Source organism: Grus americana, chromosome 20 (genome assembly GCF_028858705.1).
Source record: "Grus americana isolate bGruAme1 chromosome 20, bGruAme1.mat, whole genome shotgun sequence".
Lineage (NCBI taxonomy): Eukaryota > Metazoa > Chordata > Aves > Gruiformes > Gruidae > Grus > Grus americana.
This window is the reverse complement of record NC_072871.1, coordinates 6,143,942-6,165,436: the sequence shown is the minus strand read 5'-3', so window position 1 is coordinate 6,165,436 and position 21,495 is coordinate 6,143,942. Positions and strand designations below refer to the sequence as shown.

The 21,495-nt window shown below is 44.7% G+C and overlaps 1 protein-coding gene across 7 annotated transcripts; it reads right to left on the bottom strand.

Moving 5' to 3' along the window:
- Positions 1-926: 926 nt before the first annotated feature.
- LRRC8A (leucine rich repeat containing 8 VRAC subunit A) lies at positions 927-20,525 on the bottom strand. Of its 7 annotated transcripts, none has more exons than XM_054848216.1 (5): positions 20,333-20,404; positions 18,635-18,760; positions 10,757-10,835; positions 6,460-8,623; positions 927-3,083 (listed from the first exon to the last, which is right to left on the bottom strand). In XM_054848216.1, exons 4-5 carry the CDS (start codon positions 8,614-8,616, stop codon positions 2,808-2,810), a joined length of 2,433 nt encoding a protein of 810 aa, XP_054704191.1. In that variant the 5' UTR covers positions 8,617-8,623; positions 10,757-10,835; positions 18,635-18,760; positions 20,333-20,404; the 3' UTR covers positions 927-2,807. The 7 variants fall into 7 exon arrangements, with proteins under 7 accessions (XP_054704191.1, XP_054704193.1, XP_054704194.1 ...); XM_054848218.1 differs by lacking the exon at positions 20,333-20,404 and adding an exon at positions 19,985-20,008; XM_054848219.1 differs by lacking the exons at positions 10,757-10,835; positions 20,333-20,404 and adding an exon at positions 20,425-20,525.
- Positions 20,526-21,495: the final 970 nt, after the last annotated feature.

The window sequence follows — 21,495 nt, the reverse complement described above, 5'->3', positions numbered from 1 at the left end:
TGTCTTACAATTGCTTTGCAGACCTTGGGCATAGAGTAGCCTCTACTCAGCAAGCAGCAGGAGTATAGGTCTTATTTGATCAGAAGTTAGAGACAGGCCCTGACTTCTAGCAGAATAGCCTATTGTCCACTTGTCCTATGGACTCAGCACTGAGATACACGGCAGTTCAGGAGGCTCGCAAGCTTCTAGAAGCACTGCAGCATACTTTCGGAAGCTGCTTATACAAAAACTTCTAACCTAGCTGTGTAAAGTTTGGTTGTATAACCAAGATCATACCTGGAATCAAGAGTCAAAGCACTCATTTACAGTGATCTAGGCATACAGAAGAAATCTCTCTGCTCCTGTAAGCTAGGTGAAAATTCTGTGAGGTGCTTCGGCCTTTCAGCCCTGCCTACCCTAAAATAAATGTGTTGTAAACCCGTTACCCAGTGGCCTTGAATACAACAGAGTTAAAGCCTCTATTCGGTAGCCATTACTCTCCAGCACTATCTTTTGGCACAGAGTAAGGGAAAAACCAAAAAGTTTCCTTCACAATCCAAACAGCCCCCACACCCACCACAAGGAACTGACTGGAAAACACCATTACTGTAACTAAGCCTGAAGCCATTCCTGCTTTACTTAAGAAGCATTAAGCCCACCTAACAATTTCTGTCCTTTCTGTTGATCCGAAACACTTAAGCAAACAGAACAAGTAAAATCCAAGAAGCATCAACACTTCCCCATCCTTTCAGCAGTGGCCCCCACTCTAACACAATTTCAAGACACTAACCCTGTTAGAAACAAGAAGGGCTTTTACAGTACCTTGCCTTCCAGATAAGGAGATTTAATTATATTATTCCCTGGGCTGTTTATACTTTTCATAATGAATGGACTAAGGGAGGCAGAATTTACATCTTTCTTAAAAGCAGTTTTATAAACAGATCTCCTGGATTTTAATGTAGCTTTATTTAAGCATCTGAACACCAACAAATCCAGAGCCCAGTTAACATTGTTCATGGTTTCAGCATGTTTAGTGTATATATTTCGTATCTTACATCTGATGAAGAAAGCCACAGCGTGCCTTATTGCCCCAACATCCAAGGGATCACCACGATTTGCTAAGCCAGGGCACTTGCTGGCCACTTGCCAGGAACCAGTTTGGAGATGGCTGCAGCTTCCCCATTTTGTACCCAGGGGAGGCTCCCGACTTCTCATGCCTCAGCTTGCAGCACTCCACCTTGGAGCCAACCTGTTGGTCTGATGCAGAGTATTATAACAAGGACCTGCAGGTCCATGAGCCTCCTCCTCCTCCTCCTGATGGAAAAGAGCAGAATAAGGGTGTACTGTAGGCACACCTTAACCACCCCACCTTAAGGACATGATTATCAGTAGCTATTACAAGTTATCTACCTCTGCCAGTGCAGAAGGTTGGGTTGTTTGGGACTTTTTTTGTCAAACAATACCAAACAGGTCAGACTTGTTTCAATAAAGACTGCTCTGTTCCAGGGATCTAGAGGAGCTCAGTCCACAGAGGATTCTCACACTGCTCCTTAACACCAAGGGAATGAAAAGGGGAAGAAACAGGACAGGTTTCCAGCACCAAATTCAATCAGCATTAGCCTCTTATTTGGGTGAAGAGGTGTAACAGGAACTGACAGCTGTTAGAGCGAGGACAACAGAAAAGAACCATCAAGCAGCTCTGTAGGCTGTGTTCATGAAAAACACTGGCAAAGCATCTAACAACTTAACGGAGGGGCGAGAGGTGCAGAGGTAACCTGAGTGTTCCTCTTTACTAACACCACCAACCCCAGGAGAGACCCCAACACACTGGCCAGTTGTATGTTCATATTTGATACATGACAAAATATCAGGAATTTAAAAGTAGCTTAAAAACTTTAAAAGCCAGATCCTGAAGCAACTCAGCGCTTCTGGGAGAGTAGATTAGACAGTCCAACTGCTTTTTATCCAGATCTTCTCCCACTTGCACTACAACCATCCATTTCAGAACAGGCTAAAGCTCTGGAATTATGTCAGTTAGTGCCTCCAGCACAGCAGCTGGAGAAGGATGCTATGTGATCTACTCATCAACACAAGTGTATTGAAACTGTTAAAATAGTGCAATCTTAAAAAAAGAGCAGATAGAGTTTGGGGATTTGGTTCCTTCTCCAGGGAGAGAAGAGAAGGTGTGGAGTGCAAAGGGGAAAGACAATTAATAAAAAAAAAAAAGATCCTGCATTCAAGCTGATGTCTGAGAAGTTTATCCCCCAAATCCTAACGCCAGCATCTAGATAAGATCAGCTGTCTGTATCCTATCCCACCCCACCGTGGGGCCTCACTGACTGAGTCTCCGAATCAGAGGGGAACAGCACTATGTGTCACACAGAGATGGAGGTGCAAGAGGTTTCCTAGTCTCTTGATCTTTGCTTGTAGGACTCTGGACACTCTCAGTCCCCAACACGTATAAGCCCCATTTGGAGCAATGGGGCAATCCCCACATTTCGTTTTCTCCTCCATTCAAAGGTTATTTCTTCTCACCAGCACCATCCACCTCACCCCACTTCCTGTCCAGAACAGCAACATCTTACTCCCACTGTCCCTTGCTCAGAGGCTGACTAATCTGTCTTGATCCTCATCCTGATCCCAAGCTTCCCCCATCCTGCATCTGAGGCAAGAAGCTGCCTCATTCAGAGTCATATTTGTTCAGGGACTCCTTGGCTAGTCTGGTAGTGATCGGAGGGGAGAAAAGGGAGGATCTGGGGGAAAAAGGGACTGGAATGGCCTTTTGCTTCCTTCTAGTTGGTCAGAGGCTTTTCCCTTTTTTCAGGGGTTCAAGCTTGCTCTTTGTCTGCCCTCCACAGACGCTCTTTGACTTCCAAGGGCAGCGTGTTGAACAGGTCCTCCTCTACCACAAGCCCGCTGCGTTTCAGCAGAGGACATTCTCCCAGCTCCACAGGCAGGCACTCCAAGCGGTTTCCTCGTAGCTCTATCTGCGACAGATTTGTCAGCTCTCCAACCCGGGATGGGAGTGACTGCAGCACATTGTTTCCCAGGTTCAAGGTTCTCAGCTTCCTGCACTGGAACAACTCTGGTGGGAGACTCTCAATCTAAAAAAAAAAAAAAAAAGAAATCATGGGCAAAGTCACCAGCAAGCAGGACACATGCTCATAAAAGACCAACAAGCCCACACAATGCTTCAAGGTTTACAGACCACTGTTTTCAATCATCTAGTTCTCTGTTGAGTGAGCTCCTGCTTTCCACCATAGGGAATGTTCCCAAATAAAAGTCACTACACCATGATTGTATGGATTTCTCTTCCAAACACTATTGCATTAGTTACAAGAGATCACCAATGATGGTGGCTAAAGTAGAAGACATCACCAAGAACAGGTTTAGAGGACCAGAAACCCACTCACAGCTGACCTATGCTGTCACATGCTCCCATCAGTATTAGCTTCTTTCCATTCCAAACCCTATATATTGTCATTGGATCATAGCCCCTTTGCTTTAGGTAGCCATTGCACAATTGGTATTATACTGAACACCATAAAGACTGGATTTAGTCAGTACTTCTAGTTTTACTGTAATAAGAGCAGAGGCTACATGGGTACAGACTCCAGTCCCCGAGAACTGGGACTGCTCTTCCGTCATTTCTGTAGGGCTTTGAAATGTTGCAGGGACTTTCTAGGCTCCAAAGCACAGGGGTTTAACAGTGCCAAAACACAACCAAAAGAAAAAAAATAAAGCCACTAGCTGTTAGCTTTCCCACCACCACCTTCATGCATCTATGAGCCATTAATTTAATAAGGCTTATTTTTATTAAAGCCTTTTAATAGTCCAGTCCTCCCAAAGAATTTCTAGGTAAACAATAGGGCTAAGGTTTAACAAACACTAGGCTATGAACTAAATTCAGTATTCTGTCCTTAATTCAAAGTCTCATATTGGAGGCTATCATTTGCCTTTAAACACAACCATGTCCTTTTTAAAACTTAAATTATGCATTAGATCATTCATGGCTAAATTAGACTGTAATCAGTTCTGAATGAGACTGAATCCAAGCAAAAGACAAGACAAGACCAGACCAATTAAAGACAGTTCAATTCAGCCATTGTTCCTGGTACTGTCGAGTGTTTTGCAAACAGCAACATGCAATCAAATGGTCACAGTACCCTTGAAAATAATAGTGTTATTTAATGGACAAGTATTGGTTTAGGAAGGAAGCAATGTGCTATAATACAGTCTGCTTCCTAGAATGGTACACTAGTACCAGCCAACTCCAGAAGTCCCTATTGCTAAGACTGCTGAGCTAGGAGAGGACATTTGAGATAATTCTTGGCCTTGGGAAATGTCAGCCTACCAGTCCTTGTGTTTCTTGCTTTCACTGTTTACTGTAAGTAACCAGGCTATCAGAGCCCCAGGGCAACGGTGACCTTGCCCAGGCACCTGCAGAGGATACAGAGAGCTTAGGTGTTTCACTGGGTCCTTACCACTTTTTGCTTCAGCGCACACACTGGAGGGAAGGTTGCTTCAGCCTTCCTGTTGCATTAGCTTTTTTTTCCAGAGAGAAATGGGTGGTGCCACACTGCGCTGCAGAAAACAGAGCTGCCTCTAACTCCTTTTCATCCAAAAGAGGCTCCACCCCAAGACTGCAGAGGATACACTGCAGATTAACCCTCAGCAAGCTGTGCTAGGAAGGCTACCAGAAGACAAATTGGCACAGAATTACTGGAGTACTGAAGGGCAGCTTAAGAATCTTTAAAACTCCCTCATCTTTAGTTAACGCCATCTTCAGAAACTGCCCATATCAGCTCCACTTGCCCTGAGAACATATTTTGGCTTTTAATTTCATGGTATGCACACATAATTTCCTATTAAATTTACCAGAGCTTAGGCCATCCATACAAACAGATGCACAGCCACCCAGTATATTAATGCTGGGAAAACTGAGTGATCAGCTATTGAACTGGGACAGCTGAGTGGCTGCTGCTTGTCTGCCACTACTCTACAGTGGCACAACACACACTTGAACTTGCAGACACTAGCTTCAAAACACTGGCTAGAGCTTTAGGAACCCTGTGTAATACTGATCTGCATTAGCAATTAAATACTTGGTTTCAGAGTGTTTCCCCTGTGAAAAGCCAAACTATGCTAGAGCTGCTCTGTCTGCCTCTCACAGGCAATTTGAGAGTGTTCAGTTATGAATACATCTTGCCAATAGCAGTAAGGATCTTTATATATGACAGCGAAAACTAGGACTGCTCCAGGACAGTTCTACTGCATGTTCCCAGAAGAACCCAGAAGCCACTAATTAGATCTGTCTGCAATTTGTTATGTTAGAGCCTTTTGCAACTTCAGGTGGTAAACTCCAGGAGAAAGAGCCTCCCAGGAATTTACAGACCAAATGAATGAAAGTTTCAGCAAGACATTCAGCTCAGCACATCTCAGCACACCAGTCTGTGCAGTCATAGGTTGATCCTTATGATGCACGGTAAACAGAGTTTCCTGAATCCCAAACACAGGAACAAAGGTTAGGAAAAAACATGCATACAGTTTGCTTTAAGCAAATAAACACCCTCCCAACACAAGCCAAGAAACAAACTTGTAATCAGGCAGCATAGCACACTTGGTCATCCTCTCTAACCTGCCCTGCACTTAGTTAAGATTTAGACTCATCTGGGATTACACTAGAAAACTTGCAGCCATCATACTGAGGCATACATAGCAAGGTGCCATCATATTTCCTGCCCTCTGAAAGTCAAGGAATTGCCACAGTTCACACTTTCACATCTATCTGATCGCCAGTTGATATACCTGGTTTAGTCTACTCTGCCCTGAGTAAGGATACTGGAGAGAGCAAAACAATCTTCTGCAAAGTCACCTTTGTGGAACAAGACAATACATTTTTAAAAGTGAGAGCTTAAGAACCATTTTTTGTAAGTCTGTCTATATCCAGCATCTCAGTAAAAGCATATGGTACAAGACCAAACTACAGCATAGTCCCTGGAAACACAGAGGACTATAAGCAAAGCTGTAAGTCACACACGCACGCTGCTGCCATAGCACTATGTATGTGGCTGAAGTACATAGGCTTAAATGCATAGTTGTAGATTAAGACTCCAGTTCCTCAGATCACCATTTTACACCCAAAATTGATGCCAAGCTAGAGAGTACAAGCTTCCAACTGCTGAGAAACAACCAACACGCAGGACTTCTAAACAGCCTCCAATTGCCGCTTAGAAGCCGTTTCACTGTTAAGAGAGGAAATGCTAGAGAACAAGGGCTGTTGGAAGAAAGGCTTGTCCCTGGAGTTATTTGGAATGTTTCACTTTAGATAAACCCCTCAGAGCAAAACAGAAGTTGAGAATTTAAATAGAATGGCAGTGCTAGGAGGGTTTCACAAACCATTGTAGCATGTTTAATCACATAGATAACAGAAGTGCCAGAGTTAATTTTACTCACACACTCAGCTCCTTGCTCACTTACCCTGTTGGCTGTCACAGCTAGGTTCTGCAGGTTTTGAAGAAGTCCAACATCTGGCGGTATGGAAGTCAAGTTGTTGTGGCTAAGATCCAAATATCGAAGTTTTCGGCAATAGAAGAGCTGGGTAGGGATCTTTTCTATCTTGTTACGATTCAGGTAAAGGCGCTCCAAATTGGTTAGGTTGCCTATTTGCATGGGGATGTAGGCAATGTGGTTGTACCACAGTTTAAGGCAAGTGAGACGATGTAAGTGCTGGAAGCTGATGATTTCCTCAATAGTCTTTAGGTTATTGTCCTTCAGGTCTATCTCCTGCAGATTGTGGAGGCTAAAGATAGAGTGAGGAATGCGTTCCAAGTCACAACGGATCAGCTCAAGCTCTGTCAAATTGACCATTTTCTTAAGGCTGTTGAGAACAATGAGTTTGGTGCCCTCGTTGTTGATTGAAAGCTTCTGAAGATGCACACCAACATCTGTCACCACCTGTGGCAGCTTGGTGAGGTTACTCTTCAACCGTAACACCTTCAGCCTCTTCAGCTCCCTCAATCCATCTATTACAATGTACCGGTTGTTTTCAGCACTCAAATTCCCTGTCAGATGAAGCTCCTCTAGTGTCTTCAGGCTATAAATCCAAAGAGGAATCTCCTTGATGTCTGTGAACTTGATGTGGAGAGATTTCAAATTCTCCCTCAAGAAGGCAAGGGCTGGAGCCTCAATTTTGGCAGCTGTGTGGTAGAGCCACAGTTCCTTAAGGCTTGTGAGCTGAGCAATGCTTGGGGGAATGGTAACATCGGGGATAAGCTCCAGCTTCAAGACCTCCAGCTCAATGAGGTCAAAGACCGTGTCAGGAATGCCACTCAACATGAAAAGATGCAGTTCCAGCTTATCCTGGGAGTTCTTGGTGATCCTCTGGCGCAGTTTCTCCAAAGTCCACTCATTGTTCAGGTTCAGCTGCCGCAGTTTGTTCTCACTCACCTCCGACAGGAAGACAGCAAAGCGCTTTGAGTACAGTGGGTCATACTGATCGATCAGATGGAGCATAAAAGCAAAGTCATTTTTCACATCAGGAATGTCACTGTAACTGCTCTCCTCCCGGATGGACTCAAAGGAGTACTTCTTGAGTGATCGCCTCAGCATCCACCAGAGCGTGTACATGCAGATCAAGCCATAGAATATCACTAAACTGATGTAGAAAGATGCCAAGATTTTGAACAGGGTGGCCAAAGGATGAGCACAGCGGTACATCCTGTAGCCAGTCAAGCTCTCAATGTCCACTTTACAGTCAACATCAAATGTTATGTTGTTGACATAGTAAACAGTATAGCAGATGATCAGAATGAACTTGATCACTTTGATGATGGTCTGTCTCATGTACAGGCGATAAACTATATCTCCCTCTTCCACATGTGTGCGGAACTTTTTCACTTTTTCAAAGAGTGCTTTGGCCTGTTCACCTTCCTTTTTGTCCAAGACACCAGTCTCAGACCGGTCCACAATCCCTTGCTCAATTCGAGACTTTGTTCTCTGCAGCATGGGAACAGTGGCTTCCACATCCTCACTGACTGTGGAGGATTTCTTGTCCATGGAGCCATTCATTTTCCCAAATGCTGGCTTAGTATCACTCTCTTCCACCACTGTCTCCGATAATGCCCTCGTCGTCCACGGAGAGTCAAAACACTTAAGCAAAATAGACACAAAATGCTCCAGCTTGGAGCTGGTCCTTGGAAATTTGAACCAGAAGTTGCTACAAGCCAGGAAGATGAGAGTATGTAGCAGCACCAGATAAGGAAAATACTTGGCAAACCAGTGAAGACGGTTCTCATAACACACTGCATCCACATAGTTATACTGGTGCCGGTCCAAATCATATCGGATCCCCGTAGGCCCAGTATCAGTAGAGGGAACAAGACTAGAATTATAGTAGGTACGCTCTGGGGTTGTGGCTGTCCAACCTCTGACTGAGTCATTGCAAGAGTCTTTGGTAACCCATTTACAGGGCAAACAAATCATTTTGTCCTGGGTGACCTGAAGCGTCCCTCCAAACACTGCAATCATCAGCATCACTATGGAAATGTAGTCCGTGAAGACGTCCCACCATGGCTTCAGGATGCGGTATGCTGGCTGAGTGTCAGCAAAGTAGCGCAATTCAGTGACTGGAATCATGATTCACCTGAAAGGAAACCAGAAGCAGGCATTACTAGCTTAAACTGTTGTTCTGCTTTTCAAGAGGGCATCAGGAAACTCATGTTAAGTGCTGGCACAGCAAGACTGGAATTAGTTGAGGCTCAATTTCAAGTCTCTTTGAGACAAATGAATAAGGCTTCCTTTAAGTAACTTGTTACTGCTGAGACCGTGAAGTTAGTTTGTCACCGTCTGCCCTGACAGATGACTTGTCACAAAACATCAGAACTGGTACTTATCATTACCAGTCTGCGGAGCAAGACATTCACACTTAAAGAAAGCTCACAGGACAAACAGACTTAAACTACCCCAGCCAGACTAGTATTTGGAAGTTTACTGGTTTATCTAGGAATTTTATTTCAGGGATGAAGGAGTTTGCCAGCACTGTTAGAAATGATAAAAATCCACACACAGAGCACAGTTGTCATGATGTTTTTTACTGTTTTTACAGAGCTAGAAAAAATAATAATTCTGCATCTGTGTGGTTCTCAAACTGCAAGGACAACATCACATTGATAAAGCAAACTGGAAAAGAGAACAAAGTTGCCTGGTATCATGACTTTTCCTTTGGCTTCCCCCTCCTTTGCATTAATTCTCCAAGGAAAGATTAGTTACTTGCCCTGTGATAGATTCAGTACTGAAATCCTGTAACAGCTGCTCTTTGTCTTATTTACTTCAGAAGTAAAGGAAGGGGGAAAAACATACTTAAAAGACTACTTCACTTCCCTGAGCAACCACTCCCACCTAGAGTTCATCTCAGCTGGGATTTCAGTGCCACAAAGGAAATCAAAAGGTTCTGGGAAGCAGAGGCCTTACGACAGTACTTGTTCTGTCCTTTGGACTTCCAGACGAAGCTTCGAACACATTCTTCAAAAAGCCATAGAAAGCCCGGAAGCCTGACTGATCCATGGATAACCATGAGCTCACAAAATTCCCCTGACAGGCAATGCAAGCAAAGAACTTGAAGCCATTGTAACTTGTTCTACTGATGGTGAAAAAGCAGTAATATCACATCATATGTGCAAGCAAAGTTCACGAGCAGAACAAGCACTAATCTTTCAGTCATTTTGAAACTTGCATGAATTCAATTGTAAAGGAGGAAGAGCAAAAATTCCCCAACCCATAAGATATTATTTGTACACACAGTCCTAATGAGTCCCGGGGGGACTGCAGGGTCAATAGCAGGTTTCTATATACTCCTGGTTGAGAGAAAGCTTTCTGTGACAAAGGGGGAGCCCACACCACACCTGCTTTGGTAGAATTCAAGTTTGTATTTAAAATCCACTTCCAGCACAGAACTGCTAAGGAAGCCCTTCCTAACATGAACCCAAAAAGCACCACATTCCCTAGAGACACTAAATACTGAACCCTATTGCCTGGTTTGCTGCTTACAACAATAAGTGGTAAAATGCCAGCTCTGGCTTAGTGCTACTTGGGAAGGCTGCAAGCAACTAGAGGTGGTAGATTGAAAGATGACAGCCATCCCTGAAGTGTTTGCCCTTCTGCCCATCCAGTTCCAATACTATCTTAGTCCATCACGAAAAAACAGATCGAGGTAACTCTACATGCAAATTTAATTTATAGCTTTTGTTATTTTTTTGGAGTGGAGAATTTTGAGACAAAATGCCAATACCTGTTCTAGAAGTTCAGTAAAACAAGACAGAACAGCAAATCTACTAATTTATCAACCAGTAAACTCATGCAATCCTGGCACAGGATACAGAAACAAGGGACGAAACAGCCATATACAGCGCTGTCAGAAGAAACTACTGTCCTGTTAGGCTGCAGAGCACTAGCGAAGTGGCTGGCATGCCTCCGCAGAACAGACTGCATTGAGCAGATTAGGGCAAGAGGATTACACATTCACAGGGAGAGGGAAGAACAGGCAAAACTGAACATCTGAACAGTACCAAGCAGCTAGAATAAGAGGAGTGACAAGGTGTTGAAAGTCCAGTTCCCAGTCCTGTTGCTAGCTTGCTGCAAGGCCCTAGGCAAGGCATTTCAGCTATGCCTCACCTTCCTTCTCTGAATACATCCACCTCAGGGAGAAGAGCTGTCTGTACATACTACAGAAATACTAATTCCAGAATAAAATAGGGTACAGAAGTTCTCTTTACACCACCTGCACTCCAGAACATCGCAAACAAAGCCAGTAGTTAGCTCCCCAAATCACAGTTCCTGATGATGTCTGTGTAGACAATCTGAAGAGACATACAAAAAATTCAGAGTCAAACCCCATTGTATATCTGTATTTTCTGCAGAAGAATCTATAGCTCTGACAGAGGCCTTTAATCACTACTGACAGAAGCCTTATACTACCCCAGGCCCCTTACCCAAACATTCCCTCCCACCTCAGAAGTACCATAACAGGACATATACCTGACTTTGATTTGTTTGTTTGTTAGGACCCCTACTACACCAGGCTAGGAAAGCAAGACAATTCCTAGAGAAACTAGGAAGTAAGTTCAGCTACTGAAAGGTTTGAGAGCCAGGGCAGGACCACTGACATACTGCCAGACCACAAGGAAAACCAAACAAGACAACACTCATGCTCTCCTTGTCACCCTCTATATCCCTCCCTCCATCATCAGACTGAGGGGAGCAGAGTGCTGTGCTTCTACAGCCCAAATAGGAGAAAGCCTGGAAGGCTTGCAAAAGGGGAATATCAAAAGCTACTGCAGTCATCTGCTGGAACAACTAGCTTTGACATGGCTTGGCTTCTGAAAGCCAAATATGGTTGCAGGTGAGCACAGCTTCTGTTCTACCAGATTCATAACCCAGGGGGACTCAGAGCCAGAGGTCTCACTACACACCACCCTAAGGCTCCAAGAGAGTCTAATGTCAGCCTCCCAGCAAGTACACACCTTTCTTAAATGCTCTTGCCAGATGTGATGGAAAGCTTTTGTAGTGACTCCTTCTAAACTACATCTAAGAGGTAACACAAATGCTGCCATACCATTCCTTGCCCTCCATAAATGCTGTGTAAGATCCTATTCCTCTTTTCAGAGAGATGCAGTGAAAACACTGATACTGTTCATAAAAAGATCTGCTCCCTATTTAAACAACTCCTTACTCCTCCTATCCCACACCGAGGGGGAAAAAAAAAATCTCTTTCCTTCTCTTGCCTACATACCACTTCTCCCCAAAGATCCTTCCTCCTCTGTCCAGTGCTTCATCAGTCTTGGTAGGGAAACTTTTGCCTTGAAGTTGAATTTTGAAGGACATTTTGAAGGACTTGTCAGGTCCTTCATAGTTACCCCTAGTAGGGGAACTGGGGTTCCATGGCTAAAGCATTTTCAGACTTGTAGTGCTGGGTTGTTAGTTTTGCTCAATCCAGGAAACACCTAATTTCTTCCCACAAGAAATTAACCTTGTGCTCACTTTGATTTGTATCTCTAGAGAGCCAGGAAGGAAACCAACAAGAAATTAGCACAGCAGGCACTGAATTTTATTTACCAGTTACCTGGGGTAGGAAATCTCCCTTTACATTGTGCACCTACAAGACAGCTTAAAAAAAGTTAGCTGAGTGTCCCATGATAGTCCATTATGGCTCAGTGACAGCAATTAAACCCTGGTAGGGTGGAGCAGGAAATCTTCTGCCTTCCAGTAACAATGACAGGGTCACTGGAGGAAGAAAAGGACATTGATAGCAAGTCCCCACTCCTCCTGGCGGCAGTGGAGACCCTGTTTGAGCCCCAGAAAAAGAACAATAAAACTAGGGGCCACCTTTACAGAAGCTGGAATTTGCCATGTCTTATCTAATCTCACTCCCAGCATCTGTGGTAAAAGGGAAAATTGTCCACCAAAAACTTGAGAAAGTAGGTGGGAAAGTTGCATCCCTCCTCACCCAGATTTCCCATGCGTGTAATGTATTTCTAGTTCCTGAAAGACTGAGAACAGTTCTGCATTGAGATGCAAGTGTCATCTTTATATTGTGAATTCCATTTTGTACTCATTTTAGAGTACGATTCTTATTGCAACACTCTCCCTTCTGGATTAGGGCAAGCAGTTTCACTGCTGGGATTGATGACAACAGCAGACTAACTCCAAGAAGTCAGATTCTCAGGGACCACCTCTCACTTGATGCTCCCTGCACAGTATGATTCTTCCTGTAGGGACTCTAATTCCAACCACTTTATAGAAACCAAGCAAGTAGCTGGAACACAGACTCTCCCAACAAGTACATGGGCAGAAAAGAATGATTTACACGGAGGACATTATTCTGGCATAAGACTAGGCACGATCCTTGCATGAAGACAGTTGGCCAAGAATAAAGCTACCTCCCTTGTGACCAAGACCAGACCAAGCTCCACAGGACCAGCAGGCAGACTGCGGAGATTTCAAGCTTCTGCTCTTTTCAGAAGTTGGACCACAGTGTGCTTTGTCAGCAGGAAAGTGTTTATTGTGAAGAAGCTTCATTTGCTAAGTCAGTTCTGTCATGTAGCCTCACTGAGGGCTAAGCACAGAACACATGAAATGAGTGAAGGAGTTTATAGACAGGAACAGTGATAACTGGAAAGGAAGCACTGTGTCAGAGCAGTCTTGGTGAAGGATTCGAGCTCCTTCATGTATACCTCAAGTTACAGGACTTTCCAGTTGGAGCTCAGAAACACGCTATTTGCTTACAGTATAGTTAACTCTGCCACATGGAAGGCATCGATACTGAGATTTCGAAAGAGTGATTTATTCAAGTTTAAAGGCAAGTTGATTTCACTAAACTTGTGTAAGCTAATAGGTCAGAACATCTCTGCCTAAACTCCTGTCAACTTATCACAACATAAGGAAGTAAGTTTTCCAAAGGTATAATTAAACAGGCAGGCTTTAGGTATTGCACACTGGGGGGGGGTGGGGGTGGATATCTTCCAAGTGTCTGTCTCAGAGGTGTTACAGCTTTTTGCTTTTTTCCACAGTGCTTTCCTAGCTACCACACAGTCCCTGAACAGTCCCTCACCCCCCCACCCTCAAGAAATTACCTTTGAAGGTTTCAGCTACACCAAAGCAGCACTACAATTCATATCCAAAATAGAACAACCCCAGGACAGTTTATAGCAGCAACATCCAAGGTTATACAGGGAAAGATCTGCATGCCAAAGCCTCATTATCATACAGCAGCATCAATCCAGCCTAAATAAACACGCTCCTGAAATCGTTGCACATTCCACATTTAGATACTACATACCTCTTCAGTGCCTGCAGATTCACCTGGATCCACATCTGCATTCCACCATGGGCTCCTTTTGCCAGATGACCATCCCTGCCTCAGCCTGCTGGGCACCTACCTACTATGCGCAGCACAGCCTCACCATCAATGCTGAACAGGCTGATACAACAGAAGAAACAGCAGTTTCAGACTTACATAACCAGCCTGCCAAACCTACCCAGACTTCAGCCAACCATAAGCATCACCAAGTACTAATCCTATGTTTTATTAGACACACCTGGAGGAGAAAGATAATCACTCATGTTACAAGAGCAGGGACATTCTGAGCACACCACACCTAAATAGTAAAACCAGTCAGAAACAAGATTAAATGTATCTGGCTGACAGAGACACATCATAAAGCAGCACATACCTTACTAGATAAAGGCTGATGGAGCTGAGAGCATGATTGCCTTCCACAAACCCCAGGACCCCTGTGATATTTAACAAGGTCAAGGTATTAACAGAGCAACTGCCACAAGAGCAAACATCCTCCAATTTGGACAATTCCTCTATCCAAAACCATCCAACCTAAACCAGTGAAAATTGACTTATTGTTGACAGACACCTGGCTGAGCAGCACTTTAAATTCCCGCCTGCAACTGCTGGCCAGCATATCCAGCTAGGGACGAAGTGAACAGAAACACCACCGTTCTGTTTCACTGGCTAGTTTGTCAGCTTGACTCATCATTCACTGATTACTTTGCCCAGTCTCCTCTTTCCTCCTTTCTGTTACTAATGGAGCTACTGGCAAAATAGGACTATACACAAGAATTTAAATTTCCACCTGTTACTTCCAGGACACCCCTGAAATCAGGGAAGTCCTCCTCACCTTCAGTGACATGCAGCTTCCAAGCGAGGCAGTCTCATAATACAGTTTTAGATAAGTAGACATGGATGCATTGTACTTTGCTCTTGCAACTCTATAGTTTCCACTATACATATTGTTAATTCTCAGTGAATTTCCCTGTAGGATCGTGGACTGCAAAGCAGAATTCAAGCACTGCTGACAGAATTTCTTACCTCTCAGAAGCCCAGAGAAAGAGGGAGCTGTTCATGTACCAACAGCATCAGAGGTAGATAAGGGAAAAAAAAAACACCTCTTGATGCTGTTAAGACTACAGCCCTGATTATTGACAAGCTAGAACGTGTTAGAATAAGTTTTCAATAGAGCAGAGCTTCCCTCACCAGCATGCTGCCACCTGAAATCCTAAAGGGCATGACACAGAGCTCTTTGTTCAGAAACCAGGAAATATAAGAACTTTGCTGGTCAGAAATGGGACTGGGAATTTACATGTCTCCTCCCCTGTGTTTATTAGGCCCAGAATTAAAAGAAAAAACAAGGAGGCTGAAACAGAGCTGCTTTCAGGCACCCCTCAGAAAACCTTCCAAGGACAGCCACGTGATCAACTGGAAAAGTCCAAGACATGAGATGGAACAACTCAAGTGATTTTGTCCTTTGCTGTTTAGAAATAAACAGGAGTGAAGCCAGATGTCAAAGTCCTGACCAGCCAAGTGTTATCCCTATATCAGGCTGTTTCTGCATTAAAAAATAAATCCCTCCTGTGGGACAAAATATCTTCTGAGACAGAAGTGAACACGTGAAGTTTAAAGGGTCATTTAGACTAACGGATAGAGTAGTGGAACAGCAGCTGCCAGAACTTACACTCTTCACTTTCAGCGTTGAGTTCACTGGCTGTTCCACTAAGGTACATTGGTTTTCACACAACCATCCAGTGGCTGTATGCAACACTCAGCCCCACCCAAGCCACAAGATACAGCAGGATGAAGCAAACCGACTGGGTCACAACATCTTTACTGAAGCTTATGAAAAAGAATAATCCACCTACACTATGGATAGCACTTTATCATCTTTACAGCTACCCCTTAGTTGACTCTTCCTGTCAGATGCAAGACTGACGTTCTTTTCTTAACAGTCTAGTGCAACAGCTCCTGTTTACTGTCATGCAAGCAAGCCTGTCTTAACAAGTACAGGGAAGAACACCTGCACCATCAGAAAAATCCATGCCGGAGACCTGGCTTGGCCTGCCACATTTTCTGACTTCTGACAGCATTTTGCCCTAGCTGCACAGAATTGAACATAGTCTGAAGTTATCAGCACAATTAATGTTTGGACCAGGGACTGTATGTTGGTGTCATACAGCCATGTAAATTTTAGTGCTATCAGATAACTTGCAACAGTGATGCAAACCAGAGAAAAATGTCTGTGTCAGCTTATAAATTATGAATGTACATGGTCACAGGCTTTCTATCCAAAATTAATTTTCTCTTTGCCATAAAAAAGATGCTTCAAGGACAGGGCATTGAGGCTTGTCTTGGAAAAGTACAACTGCCTTATCCCAACAGGACACTATGAAACACTCCCTTGTACTGACTAATGCAAGTGCTTGAATTAATTCTGTTAGAAACTACTTAAGATAAACAGACAACAACATTAAGTTGTAACAACCAGAACAGCTGCAAGCACCTCATCAGCTGCAGGAGAAGGCTCTTCAGCATTTAATTCCAGCATTGAGAAGAGTCATCCAAGAAAAGGTAAACAACTGTTTTCGGCTAAAGACAGAAATGGTGGACAGAGCAGAGCTTTGACACATCTAACAGATTAAGAAATCAAGATACTAGATTGAAAGTGAGTAAAAACTTTTAAGCAAGGATAATCTTAATTGATTGTTGACAGACTGTCACAACATGCACAAATCCATGGGTGTTGCCACAGCTGTTTTCAAGCTCCAAGAAATGAGCCAGTTAAGATGAAAAAAGATGCAGATGAGAGCAAAGCAAGATAAATAAGACATTAGTTACCAGCACAATAATATTTAGCCTCAGTCTGACAAAAGAAAAGAAGTCAGTACACATTCACCATACCCTATACACTTTGCCTTCAGGACCATGAGCTCCAAAACAGCGACTGTGACTCCCAGCTGACAACATTTTCTGACTGCATTAGTCAATTAATAAGGGACAGGCCATCTAACCTTTGATCACCAAGATCTGATAAAACCAAGACTCTAAAGGAGAACCTGTTAACTAGTCCAGTACACAGCTTTACTGTGCACAAAGCTAGGCTGTAGCTATAGAAGCAGCTTGCAAATTTGTCACAAGAGGAGCTTCATGAATTGCCAAAGTAATTTTATAGCAATGTTAACAATGCTTAGTGCACAAGGAGAAGGAAGCACTATTATTTCAGCAGGGAGGTCATGACTGACTAGCTTTTAGTTTCAAATGCAGCTTCATAGCAGCAGGAGGGGCATGTATAATCCAGCTATATGCACTGGATTTCAACTTGCAATACAAAATACATGCATGATATCAACAATTTAAGGAAAAAGCTGCTTGGAAGCATTCAAGATACACTCTTCAAAGCACATAGACTGTTAAAAGCCTGTTCAGTATAAGTGTGCATATCCTAAACCGAGGCTATTTTTGAAAACGCTTGGAAAAATGCACAAAGGAGGCTCACCACACTGCAGCTGAATACAGTAATTTTAATAATTACCAAAACAATAGTATGCACCACCCCACTCTACCCCATTAAGGAGCCCCACACAAAACTCCTAAACCCTTCTTTCCTCTGTGCTCCACCACCACTCACCTGACACTGCACCTCCATTTTCCCAGACACCAGTTAGGCTCAATTTAACACCAGAAGTGAGTTTCCCTTCCTTTTTTGAGTACTCTACTGAACAAAATCCTTCTTTAGAAGGTGGAAGAATTACACAAAGGCCTCAAATAAGCCTGCTCCAATCACACAGCAATAACACAATAACTTATACATTTGACCTCCACTGCTTACTTAAAAATACAGCATCAGAGAACCCCAAACCACAGACCATCTTTCTGAATGCCTGCAGCATTCACTAGAATGTAATCAACTCTAAACATTCAGTAAGTCATCACTGGAAGGCTTCAGGCACTCCACATTTCAAACACAGAAGCATTAGCTTTTAACACATGGCTTCTGGCGTACTTTAAGGAAATATTTATGCACATTGTCTTTGACCTACATGAATAAAGTTAGGGTTTCCAAATACCATGAGAGGATCAGTACGAAAAACAAATCAGTGAACTGCCAGAACATTAGACAAGCCTTAGGGATACTTGTATTCTGGAAGTAACATACTGCACATATCACTGCTCAGGACACGGCCAATCTGGACAGCATTTCTCGTCTTGAAGATAAGCACAGAGTTCTGCAATACCTTTCATCACTATCCTAGTGAAGAACCAAGGAAGCAGGGAGTTTCTTGCATCTCATTTCTGTCATTGCCTAATTGACACCCACTGCGTGATTAGCCAGTGCACTCCTAAGAGTTCACTATGAAAAACTGCCTAGGAGATGGCTATACAGCAATACAAACATCACCCCGCAGGAAAGGCAAGAGCACCTACCAAATTAACAGTTCTTGCCACTTCTCAGCTGCATTCCTTTTAGGCAGCAGTCACCAAACCACTCGCTGGACAGTATTTACCACTTAGTGCATTGAGAAGTCAGGGTTTATGTGCCCAGGAGTTAGATATATGGGTGAATATATAACAGTTATAGTCTACTTTGGACAACACTCAGTACCTTTACTCTTTTTTTCATCTTCAAGCTGACTAAAGGCTCACAGAATTTAATTGGCATACCACCACTCTCCCCATATCACCCTCTAATCAACCACCTTTCCTCCTTATCAGTCATCTCATCACTGCCCTGTGCTTTGCAACTATGTTTAAGTAATATGCTGGTCATTTTTTTGGCTATACTTTACCACTCAAGAGCTGGCCTGTAGTCCTTACCTTGCAGCTGAGTTCTGCTATCTGCACTTCAGTTCTCTGTGCTGGAAGTAGATGATGTTCCTGCGTGCTGGATCCTGAGTGGGTGCTGAAGCGTTGCATTCCCCACACGCCATGGGAACAGCTTCCCTGAAATGAAACAGAGATTGTCAGCGAAGAAGAGGGGATCAAGTTCACAGAGGAACCGTGTTATATAAAAGCTTGGTAAATGATATCTAAGAAGCAAGGAACAACTCAGAGGTCACTGGGAACCAGAGACACCCTGATACCTAGAAAGATGGCAAGAGCTCTAAGGGCTAAGTAAAACTCTTAGGAACAAGGAATCTCCAACATCTGTTATTCCAACAGAAGTTACCAAAACACAGGTGTTGCAGACCCAGCCAAAGAAGATGTTGAATGTTACTATTATAAGTAAGCCTAAACAGGTAGGGACAGATTAACTTCCTGCAAGAAAGAACAAAAGTTTTTAGATGAGAAAAAAGCATTAATGGCTTTACTACCTACTTTCTAATCTGAAAAGTTTGAATATTTTTTAAATGTTACCATCAGGAATAGAGTACCTGAAAGTATAGATCATATTCATAACCACTCCAGATTCCAAGCAACTGTCCCCTTTCCTCTCAACACATATCTACCAACATGAATCTTTTTAAAGTGGCAGCAGTTTAGCACAATGAACAAGACATAACAGCTTTTTTTCTTGTTTCCTGCATGTCAGCGTGGGGCATGGGAAAGTAGACAAGGGAGCAGACCTAAGCTTTGAGAGATCTCTCAAGTGGCCAGCCTCCTAGCTATGTAGGAAAGGACTGCAGAACTTCACAAGGCATTTTGTCAACAATAGGGAAAAACAAAGAGAAAGAGACATCACTGGGAAAAAAAAATACTGGTGGAGATGTTTGAGAACACATTCCTCTTGATCCCAGAGTTACCATTAGGGCTGACAGATTTTGAAGCAACACCCTCATAATCAAAGCTATTCCCTTTTAGCTGTGACAGACTGCTGCAAAGGAAACGTTTAAAGGACAGGACTCTCTGACCTTCTCCCCCCACCTCCTCTCAGGCGACGCCTCAGCACCAGCCCAAAGCCAGAACACCTCAGTACACACGGACTGCGCATCAGCCCGCCTGCTCCCAGCCTGCCACCCCACCTCAGGCTCCCAGAAACAGAAAAGACATCCTCTGTGAGATATAAATAAAAAAAAAACCCAACCAGCTTCCATCCCCAGCACCACTGCCAAGTAGCGAACACAGGACCTGTCCCCCTTGCCGGGTGGGGGGGACGGGACGACAACACCCAGCACCCGCACGGATGGGACGGCCCGGTCTCGCCCCACAGACGTGGGGGCAACCCACCTGCCCCGGCTCCCCGCCCGCCGCCTGACAGGGCAGGGACGGCGGGGACACGGAAGAAACGAATTACTGCCGAATTAGTCAGCAAATCTCCCCGCCCGCCCGGGCGGTGCGAGGGGAGCAGCTCGGCGCTCATGCCCCACCTGGCCGCTGCCCTCCTCTCAGGGCTGCGCCCCCCGCCGCCGCCGCCGGACCCCAGCCCTGCCAACCACGGGGTCCAGCCCCGTCCCAGCCCCCTCACGGCCGCCCCACCCGGAGGATACGTCCCCGCAGCCCCACCTGCCCAGCACCCAGACCGCTGAGGGGAGCGCGCCGTGAGCCGGACCGCAGTACCCCACCACCAGCACCCACCTGGCCGCTCGGCCCCCGCCCTCCCTCACGCCGGCTCCGGCTCCTTTTGTTCGCCCCTAACCGCACCGCGGCAGTCCCACCCCGGAACTGACCTCACCCGCCTGGCATGGCAGCCACCAGACCGTCCCGCCGCTGCTAAGGGGCAAAGGAGGGCGCCGCCATCTTGGGAGCGGGCATGATGAGACGGACAAGCCACCATCTTTGTACAGGGCACCATCAACCGGCGTGGGTGGGCGGCATTTATGGGGGGGGGATAACGAGGAGAGGGAGAGGCGGGGAGGGGAAGTGAGGGCAGGGGCGCCATCTTGGTACAGGGCAGTGCGCAAAATGGGGAGAGTCTTAAAGGGGCCACCACAATTCCAGCCTCAGCGCTAGGCAGGCGAGGGGAAAGGTGGGGAGCTGAGTGCCACCTTCTGCTGCTGCAGCAGGACTTTGGAGCCCAGAATTGATTCTTTTTGTCAAAAAAACCCAAACCAAAACAAAAAACACCTCTTTTTTAAGGTTTATGACCTAATAATGATCAAGCCTTCTGTCATTATTTCATTTACTGTAATTCTATGTACAGCAACTGGGTCTCCCAGCCTGTGGCTCTGAGGGACAGCAGCCTGTGTCCCTCAGGAAGAACAGGGAGGAAAGCCGGGCCTGCCAAGGGCAGCCTCAGGCCCTGGTTCAGGCTGGTGTCACTGGTGTGAAAACACGGAAGGGTGACAAATGATAGCTGCCATGCCCTGACATCACGTTCGTTTCGGTTTCAGCCCCTCGGTGTGGTTAAAGCCCTGAGAGGAGCGTCCACTCATCTGTCCAGACCTGGTGTGCGTCAACCAGTGTCAACATTAAGGCTAGTTAACAGTAAGAGAAACAAAATCATTTAAATTGCAGCTTTTACCGCTTTTTCCTCTAAGAACCAACCTGTGAGAAATGGCTGAAGTGGAATATTTTGAAACCCCCCCTTCCATTTCTCTAACAGTTCACTGAACTAAGGCCACCGAAAAATACAGCGCCTGTTTCCTCATAGCAGCAATAGCAACACCGGTGTGATACGAGGATATATCCAACAGTCATTTTGTGGTACCTGAAAAAAGCAGGCTGATTCACTAATGGTTATTTTCATTTGGCTGACTCATTGGAGGACATTTTTTTAAAAATTCATAAAGGATGGTTCA